Source organism: Chiloscyllium punctatum, chromosome 32, assembly GCF_047496795.1.
Source record: "Chiloscyllium punctatum isolate Juve2018m chromosome 32, sChiPun1.3, whole genome shotgun sequence".
NCBI lineage: Eukaryota > Metazoa > Chordata > Chondrichthyes > Orectolobiformes > Hemiscylliidae > Chiloscyllium > Chiloscyllium punctatum.
In genome coordinates this window covers 39,978,953-40,000,603 of record NC_092770.1, presented here as the reverse complement: position 1 = coordinate 40,000,603, position 21,651 = coordinate 39,978,953, and the positions used below count along the sequence as shown (strand labels likewise).

General features: G+C 39.8%; 1 protein-coding gene across 2 annotated transcripts in view; it reads left to right on the top strand.

Moving 5' to 3' along the window:
• Window positions 1-21,651, top strand: part of LOC140458085 (chromatin remodeling regulator CECR2-like) — a 140,723-nt gene that overhangs the window by 80,813 nt on the left and 38,259 nt on the right. For both annotated transcript variants that reach the window (XM_072552143.1, XM_072552142.1), the window contains exons 7-12: window positions 5,387-5,562; window positions 10,638-10,727; window positions 13,866-14,022; window positions 14,959-15,088; window positions 20,617-20,654; window positions 20,770-20,861. In XM_072552143.1, coding sequence (XP_072408244.1) covers window positions 5,387-5,562; window positions 10,638-10,727; window positions 13,866-14,022; window positions 14,959-15,088; window positions 20,617-20,654; window positions 20,770-20,861 — 683 coding nt within the window. The remainder of the gene's footprint in view (window positions 1-5,386; window positions 5,563-10,637; window positions 10,728-13,865; window positions 14,023-14,958; window positions 15,089-20,616; window positions 20,655-20,769; window positions 20,862-21,651) is intronic.

Genomic DNA, 21,651 nt, shown 5'->3' with positions numbered 1-21,651 from the left:
AGAATTGAATACCACGACAAATTTTAGCATGAACTGATGGATGAAGAATAAAAATTGGCTCACAACATGACCTTTTTTATTGCTTTAACTGGAATCCTGACGTACTGCATGTTCTGTGAACATTGTACACCTTCAGGTGGAACAGAAATGGGAGGGAATAATTAATGCTTCACTGTACCAGGGAACCCCAACAACCTCTAACTCCTGTTTAAATAGAGATCGTCAAACCATGTTTTTACACTGCAAAATCTCTAGAAAATGATGCTGGAATCACTATATCATCCTTTGTGCCATTGTGCATCCTAGGAACTAGAATATCTGAACAAAAGATATTTGTTTCCTCCCCACTGTCCTAGATACAATTGAAATAATGCCAGATGATTAAAAAATTGTTGTCATCCTGCAACATACCTTATTTTGCACAATTACCTTAAGGATCCAATCTGACATTATTTTGGAACTGTAAAGAGCAGGGAAAGTGACACCAAATTCTATTCTTAGTCTCTCGCTGGCTCCTATATCAGAATTGTAGAGATGCAAATGGTACTCTTTCAGTGAGCATCATCAAAGTAAGTTTTTCGTTTCATGTTGTGCTATGTTCTTTTTTTTAAAAAGGGAAGGAACTCATACCTAATATGAATCTCAGAGAATATAGAGTCATTGAGATCTACAGGAGAGAAACAGACCCTTCGGTCCAACTCGTCCATTCCAACCAGATCTCCTAACTAAATTTAGTCCCAAGTGTCAGCATTTGGCCCATATCCCTCTAAACCCTTCCTATTCATATACCCATCCAGATCTTTTAAATGTTGTAATTGTACCAGCCTCCACCACTTCCTGTGGCAGCTCATTCCATACATACACCACCGGCTGCATGAAAAAGTTGCCCCTCAGGTTCCTTTTAAATCTTTCCCCTCTCACCTTAAACCTATGCCCTGTAGTTTTGGACTCACCCACCCCAGGGAAAAGACTTTGCTTATTTACCTATCCACACTCCTCTTTCTCTGCACCTCCTCCCCTCCCCAAAACCATGATTTAAGAAACCTCTATATAAGGTCATCACTCAGCCTGTGACGCTCCAGGGAAAATAGCCCAAGTCTATTCAGCCTGTCCCTATAGCTCAAACCCTCCAACTGTGGCACATCCTTTGTAAATCTTTTCTGAACCCTTTCAAGTTTCACAGCATTCTTCCTAAAGCAGGGACACCAGAATTGTACACAGAATTCCAAAAGTAGTCTAGCCAATGCCCTGTACAGCCACAACATGATTTCCCAACTCCTATACTCAATACACTGACCAATAAAGGCAAGCATATCAAACGCGGTCTTCACTATCCTATCTACCTGCACTCCAAGGTCTCTTTGTTCACTCCCCAGGACCTGAGCATTAAGTGTACAAGCCCTGCCTTGATTTTCCTTTCCAAACTGCAGCATCTCTCATTTATCTAAATTAACCTCTATCTGCCACTTCTTGGCCCATTGGCCATCTGATCAAGATCCCAATGTACCCTGAGGTAACCTTCGCTGTCCACTGCACCTCCAATTTTGTTATCATCTGTAAACTTATTTACCATACCTACTTTGTTCACATCCAAATCATTTTTATGAATGGCGAAAAGCAGTGGGCACAGCACCGAACCTTCTGGCAAACCATTGTTCACAGGCCTCCAATCTGAAAAGCAACCCTTCCATCACCACCCACGGCTTTCCATCTTTGAGCCAGTTCGGTATCCAAATAGCTAGTTTTCCCTCTATTCTCTGTGATCTAATCTTGCTAACCAGTCTATCATAAAGTATCTGTCGAACGCCTTACTGAAGTCCATATAGATCACGTCCACCACTGTGCCCTCATCAATCGTCTTGTTACTTCTTCAAAAAACTCAATCAAGTTGGTGAGACACAATTTCCCACACACAAAGCCATGTTGACTATCCCTAATCAATCATTGCCTTTCCAAATACAGGTAAATCCTGTCCCTCAGGATTCTCTCCAACAACTTGCCCACCAACAATGTCAGGCTTACTGGTCTGTAGTTCCCTGGCTTTTCCTTACCACCATTCTTAAACAGTGGCACCACGTTAGCCAACCTCCAATTTTCTGGCACCTTGCCTGTGGCTATCGATGATACAAATATCTCAGCAAGAGGCCCAGCAATTACTTCCTTAGCTTCGCACAGAGTTGTAGCGTACACCTGATCATGTCCTGGGGATTTATCCACCTTTATACATCCTAAGATGTCCAGCACCAACTCTTCTGTATTATGGGCATTTTTCAAGATGTTGCTATTTATTTCCCCACATTCAATATCTTCCATGTCCTTCTCCATAGTAAACACTGATGCAAAATACTCGTTTACTATCTCCTCCATCTTCTGTGAGGTGGCTTTGCTGAATCTTAAGGGGCCCTGTTCTCTCCCTCGTTACCATTTTGTCTTTTATGTATTTATAAAATCTCTGTGGATTCTCCTTCGCTCTATTTAGCGAAGCTATCTCATGTCCCCTTTTTGTCCTACTCTGTTTTCTCTCTTAAGTATACTGCTACTGCTTTTATACTGTTGTCGGAAATCACTCGATTTCTGCTGTCTACACCTTTCTTATTCTTTCTTATTCTTAACCAAAACCTCTAGTCACCAAGCATTCCCTACACCTACCAACCTTGCCCTTCACCCTTACAGGAACATACAGTCTCCAGCCTCTTGTTATCTCATTTTTGAAGGCTTCCCATTTTCCAACCGTCCCTCTAGGTGCAAACATCTGCCCCCAATTAACTTTTGAAAGTTCTTGCCTAATACCATCAAAACTGGCCTTCCTCCAATTTAGAACGTTAACTTTTAGATCCCATCTATCCTTTTCCATCACTATTTTAAAGCTAATAGAATTATACTTAGTGCTCCCCCCATTGATACCTCAGTCACCTGCCCAGCCTTATTTTCCAAGAGTGGGTCAAGTTTTGCACCTTCTCTCCTAGGTACATCCACATACTGAATCAGAACATTTTCTTGTACACACTTAACAAATTCCTCTCCATCTAAATCCTTAACTCTAAGGCAGTCCCAGTATATGTTTGGAAAGTTAAAATCCCCTACCATAACCACCCTATTATTCTTACAGGTAACCGAGATCTCCTTACAAATTTGTTTCTTAATTTCCTGCTGACTATTGGTGGGTCTGTAGTACAATCCCAATAAGGTGATCATCCCTTCCCTATTTCTCAGTTCCACCCAAATAACTTCCCTGAATGTATTCCCAGGAATATCCTCCCTAGTACATCCATAATGTTATCGCTAATCGGAAACACCAATCGTCCTCCTCTCATGCCCCCCTTTCAGTCCTTCCTATAGCATCTATACCCTGGAACATTAAGCTACCAGTCCTTTCCATCCTTGAACTATGTCTCTGTAATTTCTGTGATATCCCAGTCCCATGTTCCTAGCCATGCCCTGAGTTCAACTGCCTTCCCTGTTAGGCCTCTTGCATTGAAATAAATGCAGTTTAATATATCAGTCCTAGCTCATTCTCTACTTCGTTCCTACCTGCCCTGTCTGTTAGATCTACTCTTTTTTTTTCCCCCAACTGTACCAGTTTCAGACTGATCACTACTATCTCTCAGCACCCCTACAACCAAATTAAATCTTCCCGAGCAGCTCTAGCAAACCTACCTGTCAGTAAATTAGTCACCTTCCCAATTCAGGTGCAATCTGTTCTTATACAGGTCACCTCTACCCCAGAAGAGATTCCTATGATCCAAAAATGTGAATCCTTCTCCCCTGCACCAGTTCCTCAACCACATATTCATGTGCTCTGTCCTCCATTTTTACCCTCTCTAGCTCATGCCACCAGGATTAATCCAGATAATACTACCTTCGAGGGCCTGCTTTTTAAATTCCTGCCTAACTTCCTATGTCATTAGTTCCAATGTGAACAATGACGTCTGGCTGGTCCCTCTCCCCTTGGAGAATATTCTGCACTCTCTCCAAGATATCTTTGATCTTGGCTCCAGGGATTCAACATTCCGATGTCTCACTGTCGTCCCCAGAATTGCCTGTCTGTGCCTCCAGCTGGAGAGATTGGAACCTGAAGTATCCCTCATTACATTAGAGCTAGTGTCAACACCAGAAACCTGGCTGTCAGTGCTACATTCCTTGAGACTCCTTGAGAAAGCCATCACCCTCTACATTTTCCAAAGCAGCATACTTGTTTGGAATGGGGAGAGCCACAGGAGACTCCTGCACTCCCTGCCTCCCTCTCCTACCTTTCCTGGAGGTCACCCATTTACCTGACTGTGGTTTATCTTCTCCCTGCAACCTCCATCCATCATAACGCCCAGCTCCTGTAACTTCCTTGTTGCCTCTAACTGCAGCTCTAATTGATCCTTGCGATCCAATATGATTCTCAAGCAAACACGCTTCCTGCAGACATAATCATCAGTAACATGGAAACTCTCTTTAATCTCCCACATCCAACAGAAAGAGCACATCACTCTCCTAAAGGCCATCTTTGCACCTTAACAATATACAGACCCAGAAAATAGCAGTGTTACTGCTCTAAGAACAGTGCTACAAGCTAGCTTAGTACTTACCTTTTTATATTTTTAAAGTTTAATTAAGAGATAGATTTCAATAACAACATAGCCAGACAGAAAATGCTCTACTCACTATTGTAAATTTACCAAAAGAAAAGCAGAATGGTTACATTTTAAAAAGCTGCTTAGCTGCTCCCCTGCTGTGAGCTTCCATGCAGAGGTTTCTCCAAGGTCAGCTGTGAATTTTGCCATTTGTTTATTTTTCTTAGAATGAGCTCCAGAGATAGTCGAAAACAGACAGCAAAGGCAGCAGCTGTATAGGTTACTGCTGGGTCAGATAGCAGTGTCGGTTTCTATCTCCGTTTGAATCACTGCTCATGAGTCACTGCCCTTTATTTGTCTTCCTCCTTTTTAAAGTGCTGTTGTTTTGATCTTTTCCCCCCCAAAAGTTCCAAAACAATGCAACAGCTTATAAAACAGTAATTACTGCTCGTAGAATTCAAGGAAATCAGCTCCAACACTGAATAGGCACTCCAAGTCCTTCTGCGTCTAGGACTGATAAGTCATACTATTTGACAGGGTGGTAGATAATACAGTGGGGCACAACGGAAAAGTGTGTCATAGGTTCCTCTGCATACTCTAGTGGGAGGGTCTTCAGGACATAGAATACATATGGCTGAGAATTTAAGTAAGATATATTAATCATCTTGAATTATGCATTTTGGTATCCTCCAGGATTTGTTGTCGTTGATCTGCAATATGCAAGCTCTGCTTCCTCCTCCAAATCAGAAAGAATCAGATGTATTGGATGGCTATTTTAACATGGTGTGTTTGTTGGACTATATTGTTTGAGATTTGCCTTCCAGATCCATTGAAAATGCCTGGAAGTTGTGGCACTTGGGAGCTAGTGTGTCAGACTGAGGAGGAATGGAGGAAATTAACAGAAGGCCTCCAGACAAACACTTCTATTAAAGAAAGACAGCTGCATGCAACTCTCACTGAAGACTTCCTTCCCGAAATTTGCAATATGATTGCTCATAAGGTTTGTTGACAATCTAGCACTTCATGGCAGTGCTCCAGAATTTACCTTGAATAATACAAAATATGTAAAGTTTCATGAAATCTTCTGTTTCATTTAACAGGAGAAATTGCAACTTAAAGATGTTTTCTCCATTGGAAAATTAGAATAAACGTTTTCAAAGCACATAATATTAAATGTACGTTCAGTTATATACCAAAAAAACTCTTGTTTAATGGATAATAATCAATTTAGTGAATATGATAATGTGACTGTGGATAGCACTATAACTTGTGGAAGCAGCCATCCCAGTGTTACTGTCACTTTTTCTGCAGTGTCTTCGCAATCTGCATCCTGTAGTGAAACACTGGTGCTTAAATAAGTATTAAGGGTGTGATTAACTGTACTCTCCCTTGTAATAATCGGTCAGCTCTCAAGATTGCACAGAAGGTATTTGAACAAATGTAATTTAAAGCAAATGTCTATAAAGGAGAATTTGATTATTGCTCTTGAGCTGCCTTAATAGCAGAATGAGTAAATGCTATATTAACCTGTTTGATCACAGTTCAGATCTTGGTTCAACTCCACTGGTGTCAGTTGATGAGTTTCCTCAAATTACCTGTTGCCTGGATAATTTAGCTGCAGCGCTCAAAAGGGCTTCCAGTTGGGGGCACTTACCAATTATATCTTGCTATCTAAACCTTCAGTTTCCAGCCTTGCTATGGGTTAAAAAGTAGTGATGGTGTTTAGAAATTATGGAAGATGCAAATATCACTTTGCTTGACTCAGCATATTAAGAATGTTTTGTTTAGGCAAAGTTGGGGGCTGGTGGCAAAAGATGGTTAAGAAGCAATGATGCAAAGTCATTCCACCATTTAATTAAGTGAAAATTCAAGTGATCTTTTGAAATATGTTGAAAAGCATGTTTAGTGAATAGTGTAGCTTACTAAACAAAACCTTTATTTGTTTTCAATTAGCTTCCAGAAATACTTGACTTTCTGTCCAAGAATGTTGGTTTGGTTCTTGATCCATTTCTAGATTGAAAAGTACTTTTAAAATATTAATATTTTGAGTATTGAAAGAGCACTCATGTAAGAAACCCATCTCAAATTATGATTTCAATAAAGCTGAGCAAACCAACACTCAAATGGACTTAGAAAAGTTAGGCAAGATTATTAACTCGAACCTCAACCAGGCCATAAACCATTATATTTTCTGTCAAGACCTACAGTGGCCGAGTTGCATACATTATATTAATTGCATAATTCAAAAGGTAACACATGCACCAACTAGAATGACCCACATGACTGGCTAATATTAGAAGAAAATGAGGACTACAGATGCTGGAGAGTCCGAGTCGAAAAGTGTGGCACTAGAAAAAGCACAGCAGGTCAAGCAGCATCCAAAGAGCAGGAGAGTCAATGTTTGGGCATTAGCCCTTCGTTAGGAATGTGGCAGGAGAAGTGGAATGTGAGATAAGTAGCGGGGGTGAGGGGGAGCTGGGGGATGAGTGATGGCAATAGGTGGATGCGGGTAGGAGATGATTGTGTAAGGTCGGTGTTGTGGATGGAGTGGATGTGTGGGAAGAAAGATGGTCAGGTCAAGAAGGCATTCCACTTTTTGACTCTGGCTAGTATTAGCTGCAGGATACCCAGTAATAAATTGGGCATTTAGCTGGCTTTACACCTGAAAAGCAGAAGCAACATTCAACCATATACACCCCAAGTTGATCTCTAAGATTTATTGCCAACTGGGATAAGGGTACAAGAGCAGATCAAAGGTATTGAGTCCTCCACTACTGATGCTCAGTAGCAGCAAAGTAAAACATCTTCAAAATGCACAGCAGAAATTCACCAAGGCTGCTTAGATCGTACCTTTGAAATCCAGGACCACTACCATTTATACTGACAGTGTTGCCAATATTTGGGAAGACCAACACCTTCAAGTTCTCCTTGAACCCACTTCCCATTCTGACTTCATCCAGCCAGCAATATCTACATCTCAGGAATGATTTTTTAAAAATGATTCAGATTGTTTTGAGAGAATTGAGTTCCAGTTCACAAGAACTGGATAACAGTATCCAGGAGAGGGGATCTGTGCAGTTGGGCTGATCTACACCTGAACCTTGCTGGTGTTTGAGTGAGTGAGCCACAAAGATAGGAAAGTAGAGAGAGACTTGAAATAGTTACAGATGAGGGATCAAGCTTGCGTAGATGTGGCAAATTAAGGGTGAGTCAAGGCAGAAGAGCAATAATCAGAGAATGGCAGGGAAAAATAAGAATACATTAATAATCAAAATAGGCTTACATATATAGCAAAGAGACAAAACTAAAGAATATGTACCTGAATGTACAGAGCATTCACACTGGTGCACTTCCAAGTAAATAAATATGATCTGATAGCCACTACAGGGACATAGTTGCAGAATAACCAGAATTGAGTCCTGAATATTGAGAGGCATATGACATTAAAGCAGAATACGAAGCCAAATAAAGATGGGGGGGTAACATCATTAATTAAAGATGACATTGACTCTTTGGTTAAGGATGACCTTGGATTAGGAGATCAGAATATCGTAGTAGTTTGTTTGGAGGTGAGGAATAGTAAAGGAAAGAAGTCACTAGTGGGAGTGGTTTACAGACCCGTTAACAGTAATTACAATATAGGATGAAAGTAAGGTAACTAAAAGGAAATATTGGACAGTTATGCAAAAGGAATGGCAATAATGTGTGTGATTTTAGTATATGTTTTTAACTGGATGAATCAAGTTGGGAATGGTGGCATGGAAAAGGATTCCATAGAATGCTTTAGATAGAGATCCTTTGAGTAACACAGTCAAACAGCAGGTTTATATTAGACTCCATCATGTAATGAGACAGGAATAACTAATGATGTCAGAGTGAAGGGTGTTCTAGGTAATAACATGATTGAATCTTAATCCAGCTTAAAAAGAAAAGTGTGTCTAAGACTTCTATGCCAAACCTACATAAGGGCAAGAAAGCTGACCTAGGTGAAGTGAATGGGGTTAGTAGACTACGGGATTGATCAAGACAGAAATGTCAAATGTGTACAAAGGGATACTCGGAATAATCAAGGTAAATGTATTTGTGTTGTAAAGAAAAATTCCAAAGGGATGACACAATATCCCTACTTAACTAAAGTTAGGGGAACCATCCAATTTAAAGCAAAAGTATACAATTACGCAAAGATGAGTGGTTGCTCAGATTATAAAGAACAGCAGATGTAACTAGAACATCATTATTGAGAAGACTTCTGGTTCAGTTGAAGTTCAAGTTATAAATTTGCTTGCTGAGCTGGAAGATTTGTTTTCAGACGTTTCGTCACTATGCTAGGTAACATCATCAGTGAGCCTCTGGTGAAGCTGGTGTACAGTCCTGCTTTCTATTTATGCGACTTGGTCTGTTAAGGTGGGTGATATCATTTCTGGATCTTTTTTTTCAGAGGTTGGTAAATGTGGTCTAAATCAAATTCCAAGCCCTCAAACCGGAACTCCATCAATAAAGTTAAAAATCACACAACACCAGGTTATAGTCCAACAGGTTTAATTGGAAGCACAATAGCTTTCGGAGCGCAGCCCGTTCATCAGGTGGTTGTGGTTCCATCAATAAACGCATCGGTTTGGACCCCATTTACCAACTTCTGAGAACAAGAACTGGAAATGATATCACCTACTGTAACAGACCAAGATGCACAAATACAAAGTGGAATAGAACACCAGTGCTTGCCTGGAGACTCACTGATGATGTTATCTAGCATGGTGGCGAAACAAATGAAAACAAACCTTCCAGGTCAGCGAGCAAACTCACAACCTGTGACTAGGATGTTAATTAAGAGGAAGAAATTAGTAGGTAGAATCTTCTCAACTTTTGACACAGGCAATGGGGCATAATTTGGGAAAATTGAGTGAGATTGGCAGAAAAGAGATCCTCAGCATCGAAAGCAAAAGGCAAAAGCAAAAGCAAAAAGCAAAAACTTACCAAGTTTTATACAGCTGGGGAGGAAAAGGTGATAGGCCTATTTTCTTTCCCTTTTTTTGCATTAGCATCTCTTTGTTAGTCATCTTGCCTCATTTTTATGCAGTTTCCCATTCACCCACTCACTACATTGAAGCTAAATGGTAACTATTCCTGACATGGACGTCAGAGCAGGTACTTGGGGACTCCAGCTCACCATTTATTCCTCTGGTCATCCAACCTGGTTCAGGGTTAGGGTTTACTTATCACAACACTCTCAGCAATGGATTGTGCTCAGTCTTGGAAGTCCAGTGCAACCAGTTCAGAGAACTACGTGTAGATCAGTTAGGGATCTGGCCACTCAGCAGTCAGGGTTGTCTAACTGTCTGCAGTGTGGGGCATGGTCAATTCTAGGAATCTGCTCAGGGGCAGTCAAGGCCAATTCAATCTGAGGCCAAACATGAACTGACAAAGATCACAGGATAATAATTGGAAACAGGTCAGTGTTCATTTCCCTAATGCAGGAGTGCTGAGAATGGTTGCTACTGTATTCGAACTCTCATTCAGTCACTTTGTAAAGATTGATGATTGAGCCTTGGGTATGTTTAGCCCACAGAACTCTGCCTTATTATTTGAACTCCGTTATTTTTCTACTTGCAGAATTATTAACCTTAGCAGTCAGAACACTCCTCCTCACTTCATCTCATGCCAAAATCTTAGTACATTAAATCATCTGATTTATTACTAACATACTACTCATGGCAGATATGGATTGAGTTGTTGTTGTGCAGCACCCATGCATATCAAAATCACCCTGTTTTTTTGTGAGAAGTTGATTTATTTTTATAAGAATGATTGGCTGAGTTTTGGAGTGATGGGTAGCATCATGGTAATGGCTTCATATAAAAACAAAATAGTGAGTTGGATTGACCCAGCAGGGCAAGCGGAAATCAAAAGTTGTAATGATTAGTTTACGATGACTGACAAGTATCAGAATATAGTCTGTGATCAATCTATCAGGTCTGTATCCGAAAGGGGGTTATAGCAGTGCCAAGCATGGTCATTAACAGGCTGTCTGTAATAGCTGTGTGTTAGACCTCTGACCCCTCTTGCTTTCATTTCCAGGAGAAACAGCTGCAGAAGAAGCTGTCTGAAATGGCTCCCAGGAGAATTTCTGACCGCCTGACCCTAAAACGGTTGCAGCAGGAGGAAGAGGTAAAGCAGATCAGGTTTCAAAATATCAGTTTTGAAGCTAAACTTGGTCATTCTATTAACGCTCATAAAACTCTCTGGGATTTACATTCCTCTTCAGTCGCTGATCTCAGCAACTGATAAATGAGTTTTCATTGAATTGAGCATTTCATTTGAAATCTACAATGGTATTTAGCATACATGATGATCTTGGAGGCATTCTGGATTCCAGCACTCCTTTTAAAGAAACAGTTAAATTAATTGTATCAAATGATTAAATATCAAACAATTTCAAAAATACCTGGAAGAATTTAAGACTGCTTTGACAAACAAAATAAGTCTTTTCCTTCATTGTTACCCCTGAACACACATGCAGAAATAATGCAGTTGCGCAATCATTTAAGGGATGTGTGAAACTTGTTCAGTAATAGAATTGCCTCTGATTTTTTTTCTCTTCCCGACCTGTGGGGAAATATCCAGTCTCAGCTTGCATCATGCAACGAGGATCTGCCTGAGATTGGAAACTCAGTAATGTGAACAATAATACTGGCTCTTTTGAACTAAATGGTTAACCACACAAGTATTGCATCATTTCATCCAGTTATTTTGTTGATTTGGGTATCAGCAACATTCATTATTGTATTGTTTTGGATCAGTTGAATGAGCGACAGTCATTGAGACTAAGACGACTCTGGCTTTGTTTCAAGTTGTTACAGTTTATGTAATTTATATATAGTTAGCGGGTTCCTAACTAGTAGTCTCTATTGGAAGTGCTTTTTTTAAAATTCATTCTGTGGATGAGGGCATCACTGGCTAGGCCAGCATTTATTATCCATTCCTAGTTGCCCACAGGGCAGTTAAGCGTCCAAACGCATTGCTGTGGGTCTGGAGTCATATGTAAGCTGGATCAGGTAAGAATGGCAGTTTCTTTCCCTAAAGGACATTAGTTGACTAGATTTTTTTTTTGGACAATCGATGTCAGAATCTTAATTCCAAACTCTTAATAAAAGCTCTGGAGAAAGGCAATTACCTGGGACTGTGCCCAAGCAAAGAATCATCAGCTTCTAGAAGAGTGAGTGAAAAGTCCTTGTGTATCAATGTCATGTATGAACTTAGAATTATTTAAGCTTTTTTTCAGGAGGAACTGGAGAAAAGCCTCATTATATTGCAAACTGGAACTATTAACCACTATCACCAACAGATTTGTTTGCAGCTGAATCTATTACATTAAATGCATCCAAATAAATGGTGTAAATTGGAAATTACTCAAATGTGGTGTATGTGGTGACTTGTTCCAAAATTTTTTGGGTTTGCGGCAAAAGAGTAGTTTTTCTTCACTGAGCAAGTCTCACATGTACCTTAAATGGTGTGCAACCGCAGTATTTCTGCACGTGTGTTCAGGGATAACAATGAAGGGAAAGACATGATTTGCTTGTCAAAGCAGTCATAAATTCTTACAGATACCTTTGAAGTTGTTTGATATTTAATCATTTGGCGCAATTAATTTAACTGTTTCTTTAAAGGAGTGCTGGAATGCCTCCATGTATGCTAAGTACAGCCAAAGATTTCAACTGAGATGCTCAATTCAGCGAAAACCAATCCATCAGTAACTGAGGTCAGCTACTGAGGAGGAATTTAAACCTCTCCTTGGAACTGAAATACAGCCTTACACACGTCTCATATGTTCCCAGATAAACCTTTGACAGTTTACTGCAACATTGAATACTGGAGACATGCATAGCTTCTTAATGGTGCTCTTTACTCTCAAAAGTGGAATGCATAACTCTTTTCAATTGTTCAATAGAGGAAACACAATACTTAAATTGTACTTCAAATTGTTTTGGAAATGTTACAAAGGGTAAAACTTCCCAGTTAAGCTTTCACTCAATTTTTTGGTCAACTGCAAAGTACTCTCATTATAAGTAGGAAACTGAACATTACAGAAGCAGTCCTAAGGTATATTCCTTTTTCGCTTGGAGATGGAGACCAATTTCTAGAAGCAACAGAAGAATTCTTTCTCACAAGGCAGGCAATGATGTTAATCAATTTTGCCCTTTTGGATAGAGAATGTATAAATGGTAGGCTTCACTCCATTCTGGTACTTTAAGCTTTTCACACATGACTTGCAGAGCAACTAGTTAGCTTTAGCAACAACCTCTAAATACATGGATAGGTATTACTTTTTTAAAGAAATCGAAAGCCTGAGGGAATTTCTGATGCAATTAACTTCAGTCCAGGAATCTATCTCAATCAGATAGCTTCCCTTAGCACTATAGATTTCCCTAGATTGTGTGCAAAAATCAGTACACAGACTAAATCAAAAGAAGTGTTTTTGGAATACAGCTGACTATAGTTACTTTGCTAAAGTACAGCTTAGAGTTCGTCCCTGTTTAACACTAGCAATATCAGCACATTGGGGTGGAATTGAGCAAAGCTATCCAAAAGATCAGAGAACTTTGAAAGTTGGTGAGCTATGCCCAAAACTATTGGCATTCATGTTTTACAATAATTTGAGTTTTAATTTGCCCATATCAGATCCACCCAACAAAGCTGGCCCGTCCCCCGGTCAAAATTGAAAGTTTCCACCATGACTCAAAAACGCTGTTTGCATGGCTTTCATATTCCTAGGCACACAGGCACTCGTAGTCATTTGAAAAAGCTTTAATAAGAAACTGACCAGTACTCATCAGTAATTCAGAATATTTTGTTTTGAAATCACATTTATTGACTTACATGGTTTTACTTAGTTGAATGATTGGACACCTTTAAAAATGCTTATTTTTGGCGAAAATAATAATTTTCAGCTGCTTTAAGAACATTCTATCAGGCTGCCACTTTTAAATATATCAAGGAATATCTTTAAGTGCAAAGGGAAGAAAAACAAACCATGTGTTTTGTTATGCTGTACTATAGCTTCAATTCACCAAATGTTTTACGTTTCCAATTATGCAAATTATTTTCACCTATATGTAGAACTGAGCTAAACAACACAATTTTGATTGCAATTTAGCTCAACATCATAATCACATGTGAAGCATAATTCTACTCTGCTATATTTTGGTCTACCTAAACTTTCAGAGAAAAACATATCAAAGAGAAATCTTATGTAATGATGCCCTGTTGCTGATATAAAAGCCAATTAGGTACTAATGCATATTTCAGGAAAAAATGTCTGCAATTGCAAAGGTAGAAGAACAGAAACGAAGAGAAGAGGAAGCAGAACGTCAACTACTATTGGCTGTGCAGAAAAAGGAACAAGAGCAACTCATGGAAGAAGAGAGGAGGAGGGAGTTTGAAGAAAGAGTCAAAGCTGTAGAAGGTATAAAATCTGGAATGACAAGCAATAGAGAAGTTGCAGTGAGTGGTTCATGAAGCAGGAATGCAGCCACCAGACTGTTGCTGGTTTCTGCCCATAATTACGCAGCACTGCCCAAAAGTAAAGAATGTTGTTGGATACATGTTAGCTCTTGATTGAAATAAAAGAGATTTTGGCAAAGTTTGTTTATGTGGATGACTTTGAGCTTGGAGAATAAGATGTTGTTTTTGTACCTTTGTGCTCTGCCCTACATTAGCCCTGATGTAGTAGTGGGACACAGGCAAATTGACAAAATCACAAACTCTAAAGTGCACCCCTATCGTAACAATGTTTATTCTGAGAATAATATGATTATTTCCACGTGGTGGGAGAGTTTTGTGGGATTGTCAGCATAAGATGAGGATGGCACCCATGCCCACCTGATACAAATATGCCACTGAATGCAAATCTATAATTCAGGGTTGGCTCTCCTGTCTATAGTTACTAGAACTTTCAGGCAACCTACAGCTTTTACCCTGATATAGGAATGCTAACACTAATCTAAAGTTTCAGTACAATGCTAACAATAGTAAATAATTAAGTTGGCATGGAATAAGGGTATTCAAGAAAGTTGAAAAATGTGTTGTATATTTTATTCTTTAATGATCACCAATCTGAAATGAGACAATGTACATCTAATGTCCAAATTCATCCATTTTGTCTCTTGAGTTATTGAAAATCTGTAACATCTCCAGATGGAAATTTCAACAATTAGTTTCTGTTTTTGAAAGATCTTGCCATTCATATTCCAATGTTATAATTTGATTTTCAAGTAAATAGGTTATTTTTGTTTAGTTATTTTGATCTTTAAGCTGAAGGTGCATCTATCTCCCAAGGCAGGCTTGCACATTCCTAAACTTTTCAAATGTTGTAAATATAAATTTGCTGCTTTATCTACAGGCCGTGCTAAAAGAAGGAAGATGAGAGAAGAGCGAGCCTGGTTACTATCTCAGGGAAAAGAATTGCCTCCTGAACTTTTGAACCTTGAACCACTGTTCCCTAAAAAGAAAGATAAGAAGACAAAAGACTTGTATGTATTTTCTTGGGCAGGTGGATAGTGAAAGCTGAGTTTGTCTTATATAGAGTCACTGATTCTTCATGAAAATAGCAAAAGATAATAACATTTACGTAAAGCCTTAACGTGGAAGAAGTTGTTTAATGGTTAATGGAATCAAGCTGGAAAACCCCATCTGGATGATATTTATGAGACTGATAATTAAATGAGAGAGAGAATTGCATGGTTCTTCAAATTGAATTAAAGGAATTATTATGCACATGAGGGTGGAAGCCATATGGCAGCCATGCTTTCTCATCAATGAGAATTCAACCATGCCTTTAGTTTCTGGTTGTAGACAAAAAGGGAATTGCATCTCCAGTATAATGTTTTAATATTAACATTCAAAACAGTTGCCTTTCAGCTACTACTTAACAGCATGAGTAAAGTCCACCAGACTAATAGAATTTTAAATTATACTTTATGCGAAAAGCTGAGATAGAAATATTACATTTGTATGTTTCTGACGAGAAGCCTCGCCAGTCAGGAACGACACTACAGTTTCTATTCATTATATACAATTTGCAATATTTACCCATTTTAAGTCAACTCGTCTGTGATGGTTTCAGTATGTTGTACGTGAGCCTTATTTCAATTAACTTAACCTAATCTTATCACAATATCTTTCCATTTCTTTCTCCCTCATGTAATTATCTAACTTACTCTTATAGGCATCTATACTATTACATTACATGTTGTGGTAGCATGTTTCAAATTCTAACCATGTATATAATTTCCCAAATCAGCCCCCAACAGGTGAAGTTCCAAATTAAAAGTGCACAGTTAATAAGTTTACCATTTGAGCAAAGCTATGTTCATTCTCCACAACAAAATAGCATTGTGCATTTAGAGGTCAACTTCCTGAATGTTTCATCATTTAAACACTCTTCTGCTTCTCATAGAGTCAAAGAGATGTACAGCATGGAAACAGACCCTTCGGTCCAATACGTCCATGCTGACCAGATATCCCAACCCAATCTAGTCCTACCTGCCAGCACCCGGTCCATATCCCTCCAAACTCTTCCTATCCATATACCCATTGAAATGCCTCTTAAATGTTGCAATTGTACCAGCCTCCAACAATTTTTCTGGCAGCTCATTCCATACACGGACCACCTCTGTGTGAAACAGTTGCCCCGTAGGTCTCTTTTATATCTTTCCCCTCTCACCCTAAACCTATGCCCTCTAATTCTGGACTCCCTGACCCCAGGGAAAAGACTTTGCCTATTTACCCTATCCATGCCCCTCATAATTTTGTAAACCTCTATAAGGTCACCCCTCAGCCTCCGATGCTCCAGGGAAACCAGCCCCAGCCTGTTTAGCCTCTCCCTATAGCTCAAATCCTCTAACCCTGGCAACATCCTTGTAAATCTTTTCTGAAGTCTTTCAAGTTTCACTACATCTTTCCGATAGGAAGGAGACCAGAATTGCATGCAATATTCCAACAGTGGCCTAACCAATATCCTGTACAGCCGTTGTTGTGGTTTTGTTCGCCGAGCTGGGAATTTGTGTTGCAGACATTTCGTCCCCTGTCTAGGTGACATCCTCAGTGCTTGGGAGCCTCATGTGAAGCGCTTCTGTGATGTTTCCTCCGGCATTTATAGTAGTTTGAATCTGCCGCTTTCGGTTGTCAGTTCCAGCTGTCCTGGGCCCAATATACCGACCACTGCAACGGACAGCTGGAACTGACAATGGAAGCGGCAGATTCAAACCACTATAAATGCCGGAGGAAACATCACAGAAGCGCTTCACATGAGGCTCCCAAGCACTGAGGATGTCACCTAGACAGGGGACGAAACGTCTGCAACACAAATTCCCAGCTTGGCGAACAGAACCACAACAACGAGCACCCGAGCTACAAATCGTCTCACAAACTTTGAACCCTGCACAACCGCAGCATGACCTCCCAACTCATGTACTCAATACTCTGACCAATAAAGGAAAGCATACCAAATGCCTTCTTCACTATCCTATCTACCTGCAATTCCACTTTCAAGGAGTTATGAACCTACACTCCAAGGTCTCTTTGTTCAGCAACACCCCCTAGAATCTTACCATTAAGTGTATAAGTCCTGCTAAGACTTGCTTTCCCAAAATGCAGCACCTCGCATTTATCTGAATTAAACTCCATCTGCCACTTCTCAGCCCATTGGTCCATCTGGTCAAGATCCTGTTGTAATCTGAGGTAACCTTCTTCGCTGTCCATTACACCTCCAATTTTGGTGTCATCTGCAAACTTACTAACTGTACTTTTTATACTCACATCCAAATCATTTCTGTAAATGACAAAAAGTATGGCACTCCACTAGTCACAGGCCTCCAATCTGAAAAACACCCCTCCACCACCACCCTCTGCCTTCTACCTTTGAGCCAGTTCTGTATCCAAGTGGCTAGTTCTCCCTGTATTCCATGAGATCTAACCTTGCTAATCAGTCTCCCATGGGGAACCTTGTCGAACGCTTTACTGAAGTCCATATAGATCACATCTTCTGCTCTGCCCTCGTAAATCCTCTTTGTTACTTCTTCAAAAAACTCAATCAAGTTTGTGAGACATGATTTCGCATGCACAAAGCCATGTTAACTATCCCTAATTAGTCCTTGCCTTTCCAAATACGTGTACATCTTGTCCCTCAGGATTCCCTCCAAAAACTTGCCCACCACCGAGGTCAGGCTCACTGGTCTATAGTTCCCTGGCTTGTCCTTATCACCCTTCCTAAACAGTGGCACCACGTTTGCCAACCTCCAGCCTTCCGGCACCTCACCTGTGACTATCGATGATACAAATATCTCAGTAAGAGGCCCAGCAATCACTTCTCTAGCTTCCGACAGAGTTCTCGGGTACACCTGATCAGGTCCTGGGGATTTATCCACCTTTACGCGTTTCAAGACATTCAGCACTTCCTCCTCTGTAATCTGGACATTTTGCAAGATGTCACCATCTATTTCCCTACAGTCTATATCTTCCATATCCTTTTCTACAGTAAATACTGATGCAAAATACTCATTTAGTATCTCCCCCATTTTCTGCGGCTCCACACAAAGGCCGCCTTGCTGATCTTTGAGGGGCCCTATTCTCTTCCTAGTTACCCTTTTGTCCTTCATGTATTTGTAAAAACTCTTTGGATTCTCCTTAATTCTTTTTGCCAAAGCTATCTCATGCCCTCTTTTTGCCCTCCTGATTTCCCTTTTAAGTATCCGCCTATTTCCTTTATACTCATCTAAGGATTCACTCGATCTATCTTGTCTATATCTTACATATGCTTCCTCCTTTTTCTTAACCAAACCCTCAATTTCTTTCGTCATCCAGCATTCCCTATACCTACCAGCCTTTCCTTTCACCATAACAGAAATATACTGTCTCTGGATTCTTGTTATCTCATTTCTGAAGGCTTCCCATTTTCCAGCCATCCATTTACCTGTGAACATCTGCCCCCAATCAGCTTTTGAAAGTTCTTGCCTAATACCGTCAAAATTGGCCTTTCTCCAATTTAGAGCTTCAACTTTTAGATCTGGTCTATCCTTTTCCATCATTATTTTAAAACGAATAGAATTATGGTTGCTGGCCCCAAAGTGCTCCCCCACTGACACCTCAGTCACCTGCCCTGCCTTATTTCCCAAGAGTAGGTCAAGTTTTGCACCTTCTCTAGTTGGTACATCCACATACTGAATCAGAAAATTGTCTTGTACACACTTAACAAATTCCTCTCCATCTAAACCCTTAACATTATTGCAGTCCCAGTCTATGTTTGGAAAGTTAAAATCCCCTACCATAACCACCCTATTATTCTTACAGATAGCTGAGATGTCCTCACGAGTTTGTTTCTCAATTTCTGTCAGGTGGGGGGGGTCTATAATACAATCCCCATAAGGTTATCATCCCTTTCTTAGTTCTCAGTTCCACCCAAATAACTTCCCTGGATGTATTTCCTGGAATATCCTCCCTCAGCACAACTGTAATGCTATCCCTTATCAAAAATGCCACTCCCCCACCTCTCTTGCCTCCCTTTCTATCCTTCCTGTAGCATTTGTATCCTGGAACATTAAGCTGCCAGTCCTGCCCATCCCTGAGCCATGTTTCTGTAACTGCTATGATATCCCAGTCCCATGTTCCTAACCATGCCCTGAGTTCATCTGCCTTCCCTGTTAACACCTTGCATTGAAATAAATGCAGTTTAATTTATTAGTCCTACCTTGTCCCTGCCTGCCCTGACTGTTTGACTCGCTTCTGTTCTCAACTGTACTAGTCTCCAATTGATCTCCTTGTTCACTATCTCCATGGGCCCCAACTCCGCGCCCCCACCTTACTAGTTTAAATCCTCCCGAGTAGCTCTAGCAAATCTCCCTGCCAGTATATTAGTCCCCTTCCAATTTAGGTGCAATCCGTCCTTCTTGTACAGGTCAATTCTACCCCAAAAGAGATTCCAATGATCAAAAAATGTGAATCCATCTCCCATACACCAGTTCCTCAGCCATGCATTCATCTGCTCTATCCTCCTATTCCTGCTCTCACTAGCTTGTAGCACTGGGAGTAATCCAGATATTACTACTCTCAAGGATCTCATTTTTAAATTTCTGCCTAACTCTGAAATTTCTCTTCAGAATCTCAATCTTTTCCCTTCCTATGTCCTTGGTTTCAATGTGCACAATGACCTCTTGCTGGCCCCTCTCCCCCTTGAGAACATTCTGCACCCTCTCTGAGACATCCTTGATCCTGGCACCAGGGAAGCAACACACCATTCTGCTTCTTTGCTGCTGGCCACAGAAACGTCTGTCTGTACCTCGGACTAGAGAAACTCCTAACATAATTGATCTGTTGGAACCCGACGTACCCCTCGTTGCATTAGAGCCAGTCTCAATACCAATCTTTGTGCTATGTTCCCCTGAGAATCCATCACCCCCTACCTGTTTGAAATGGGTATATCCACAAAAGACACTTGCACCAGCTGCTTACCTCTCTTACCTTTCCTGGAGTTAGCCCATCTATGTGACTGTATCTGAGACTGCCCCCCCCCCCCACCTTCCTTCTAACTGCCAACCATCTCATACTATTGCTCATTTCTCTTCACTTTGTGTCTGTTATAATTTACAATCAAAACAAATGTTTTGAAGTATAGAATGTATTTGGCATTTAGCACTTCTGTAAAGTAACAAAATGTGCTTCAGAATTACGAGTTTTACAAAGTACACTAGAGCGCTGCCCACTGTTGATACACAGACTTCTGATGGTGATTTGGTTCCTAGTTGTACTACTCTGTGAGTAGATTTGGTATTTTGGATATATTAACAAGAAGCAATATCTACTGCATGTCAGTAATGGGAGTAGATTGTGTCGACAAGTGCTGTGTATTTTTATTCTAAATGGAGTTTCTTTTTAAAATCATTCTTGTGTGCATTGGGTTATATATGTTAAAATTAGAATTTATCGCAGACCAAACATAATTAGAGAAACCTAATTGGTAAAGGAAAGTAAATTATTGATTCATTTTAAATCTCTTCTGTTGTAGATTTGAACTCGATGAAGATTATATTGCTATGTATAAAGGTAAGCAAGTAATTTTTTTCAAAGATGTTTGATTTTACATAACTTGAGTGTCTTTTCACAAGTAGGAACTTATTTACATTGTATGTTGAGATTCATTGTGTTCTTCCTCTATAAGTCCTAGATGCTGTGAAAGCTCACAAGGATTCTTGGCCCTTTCTTGAACCTGTAGATGAATCATATGCCCCAAATTACTACGAGATAATTGAAGTAAGAATATTGTTCTTGTTGCATCCCGTATTTATTATTAAAATGTATTTTGGATGGATTGTCTTGGTAAAAATGAGAAAAAAAGTAAATCAGCCAGGCATTATTGACAATGCCAAAATAGAACTGCTATTGCCGTAACTTATGGGTTTACAGTGAATTACAGATTAAGAATATGATTTGTTTTTTGTAGAGATGATTAGGCACGATATCTTAAGTGATTCTAGAAGAAAGCTGGGATCACTTATATCTACTTATTATGAATTAATGTCAACAGTTATTTTCCTTGTTTGCCTTTGCTATGATAAGTAAAGAGACGGAAATTTGAACTGGTGTCTTCTATTAAATTCAGTTTTGAAATACATGTGCTGAATTGTTACATGGAAAACTTAGTCTCCTTTGGATCACTCATTTCCAAGTGCAGGCAGTAAAGTAGTTCTAATGTTATTTTGGTAATAATAGATTAATGTTATGCATTGAGCAACTGCTGGTCACTTTGGACCAACTCTAGTGGCATGCAAATAGGAAACATTCACTCATTAAACTGAATTTCTGTGCATCAATATGAGCAGAATCTGATTTTTAATTAAGATACCACTTTTGTTGATCTCAAAGGTTAGGGAAGTTAGTGCTTGTGTGTTACAGTTCCATTTTAAGTACCTCATGTCATCAGGAAGCACATTCAAGTTTGGAACTGTTAGATATAAATACTCTGCTGTACAATATACCTGTCTTCAGAAGATTGCTAGAGACAAATAAACTGCAAATGCTGCAATCCAAAGTAGACAAGCAG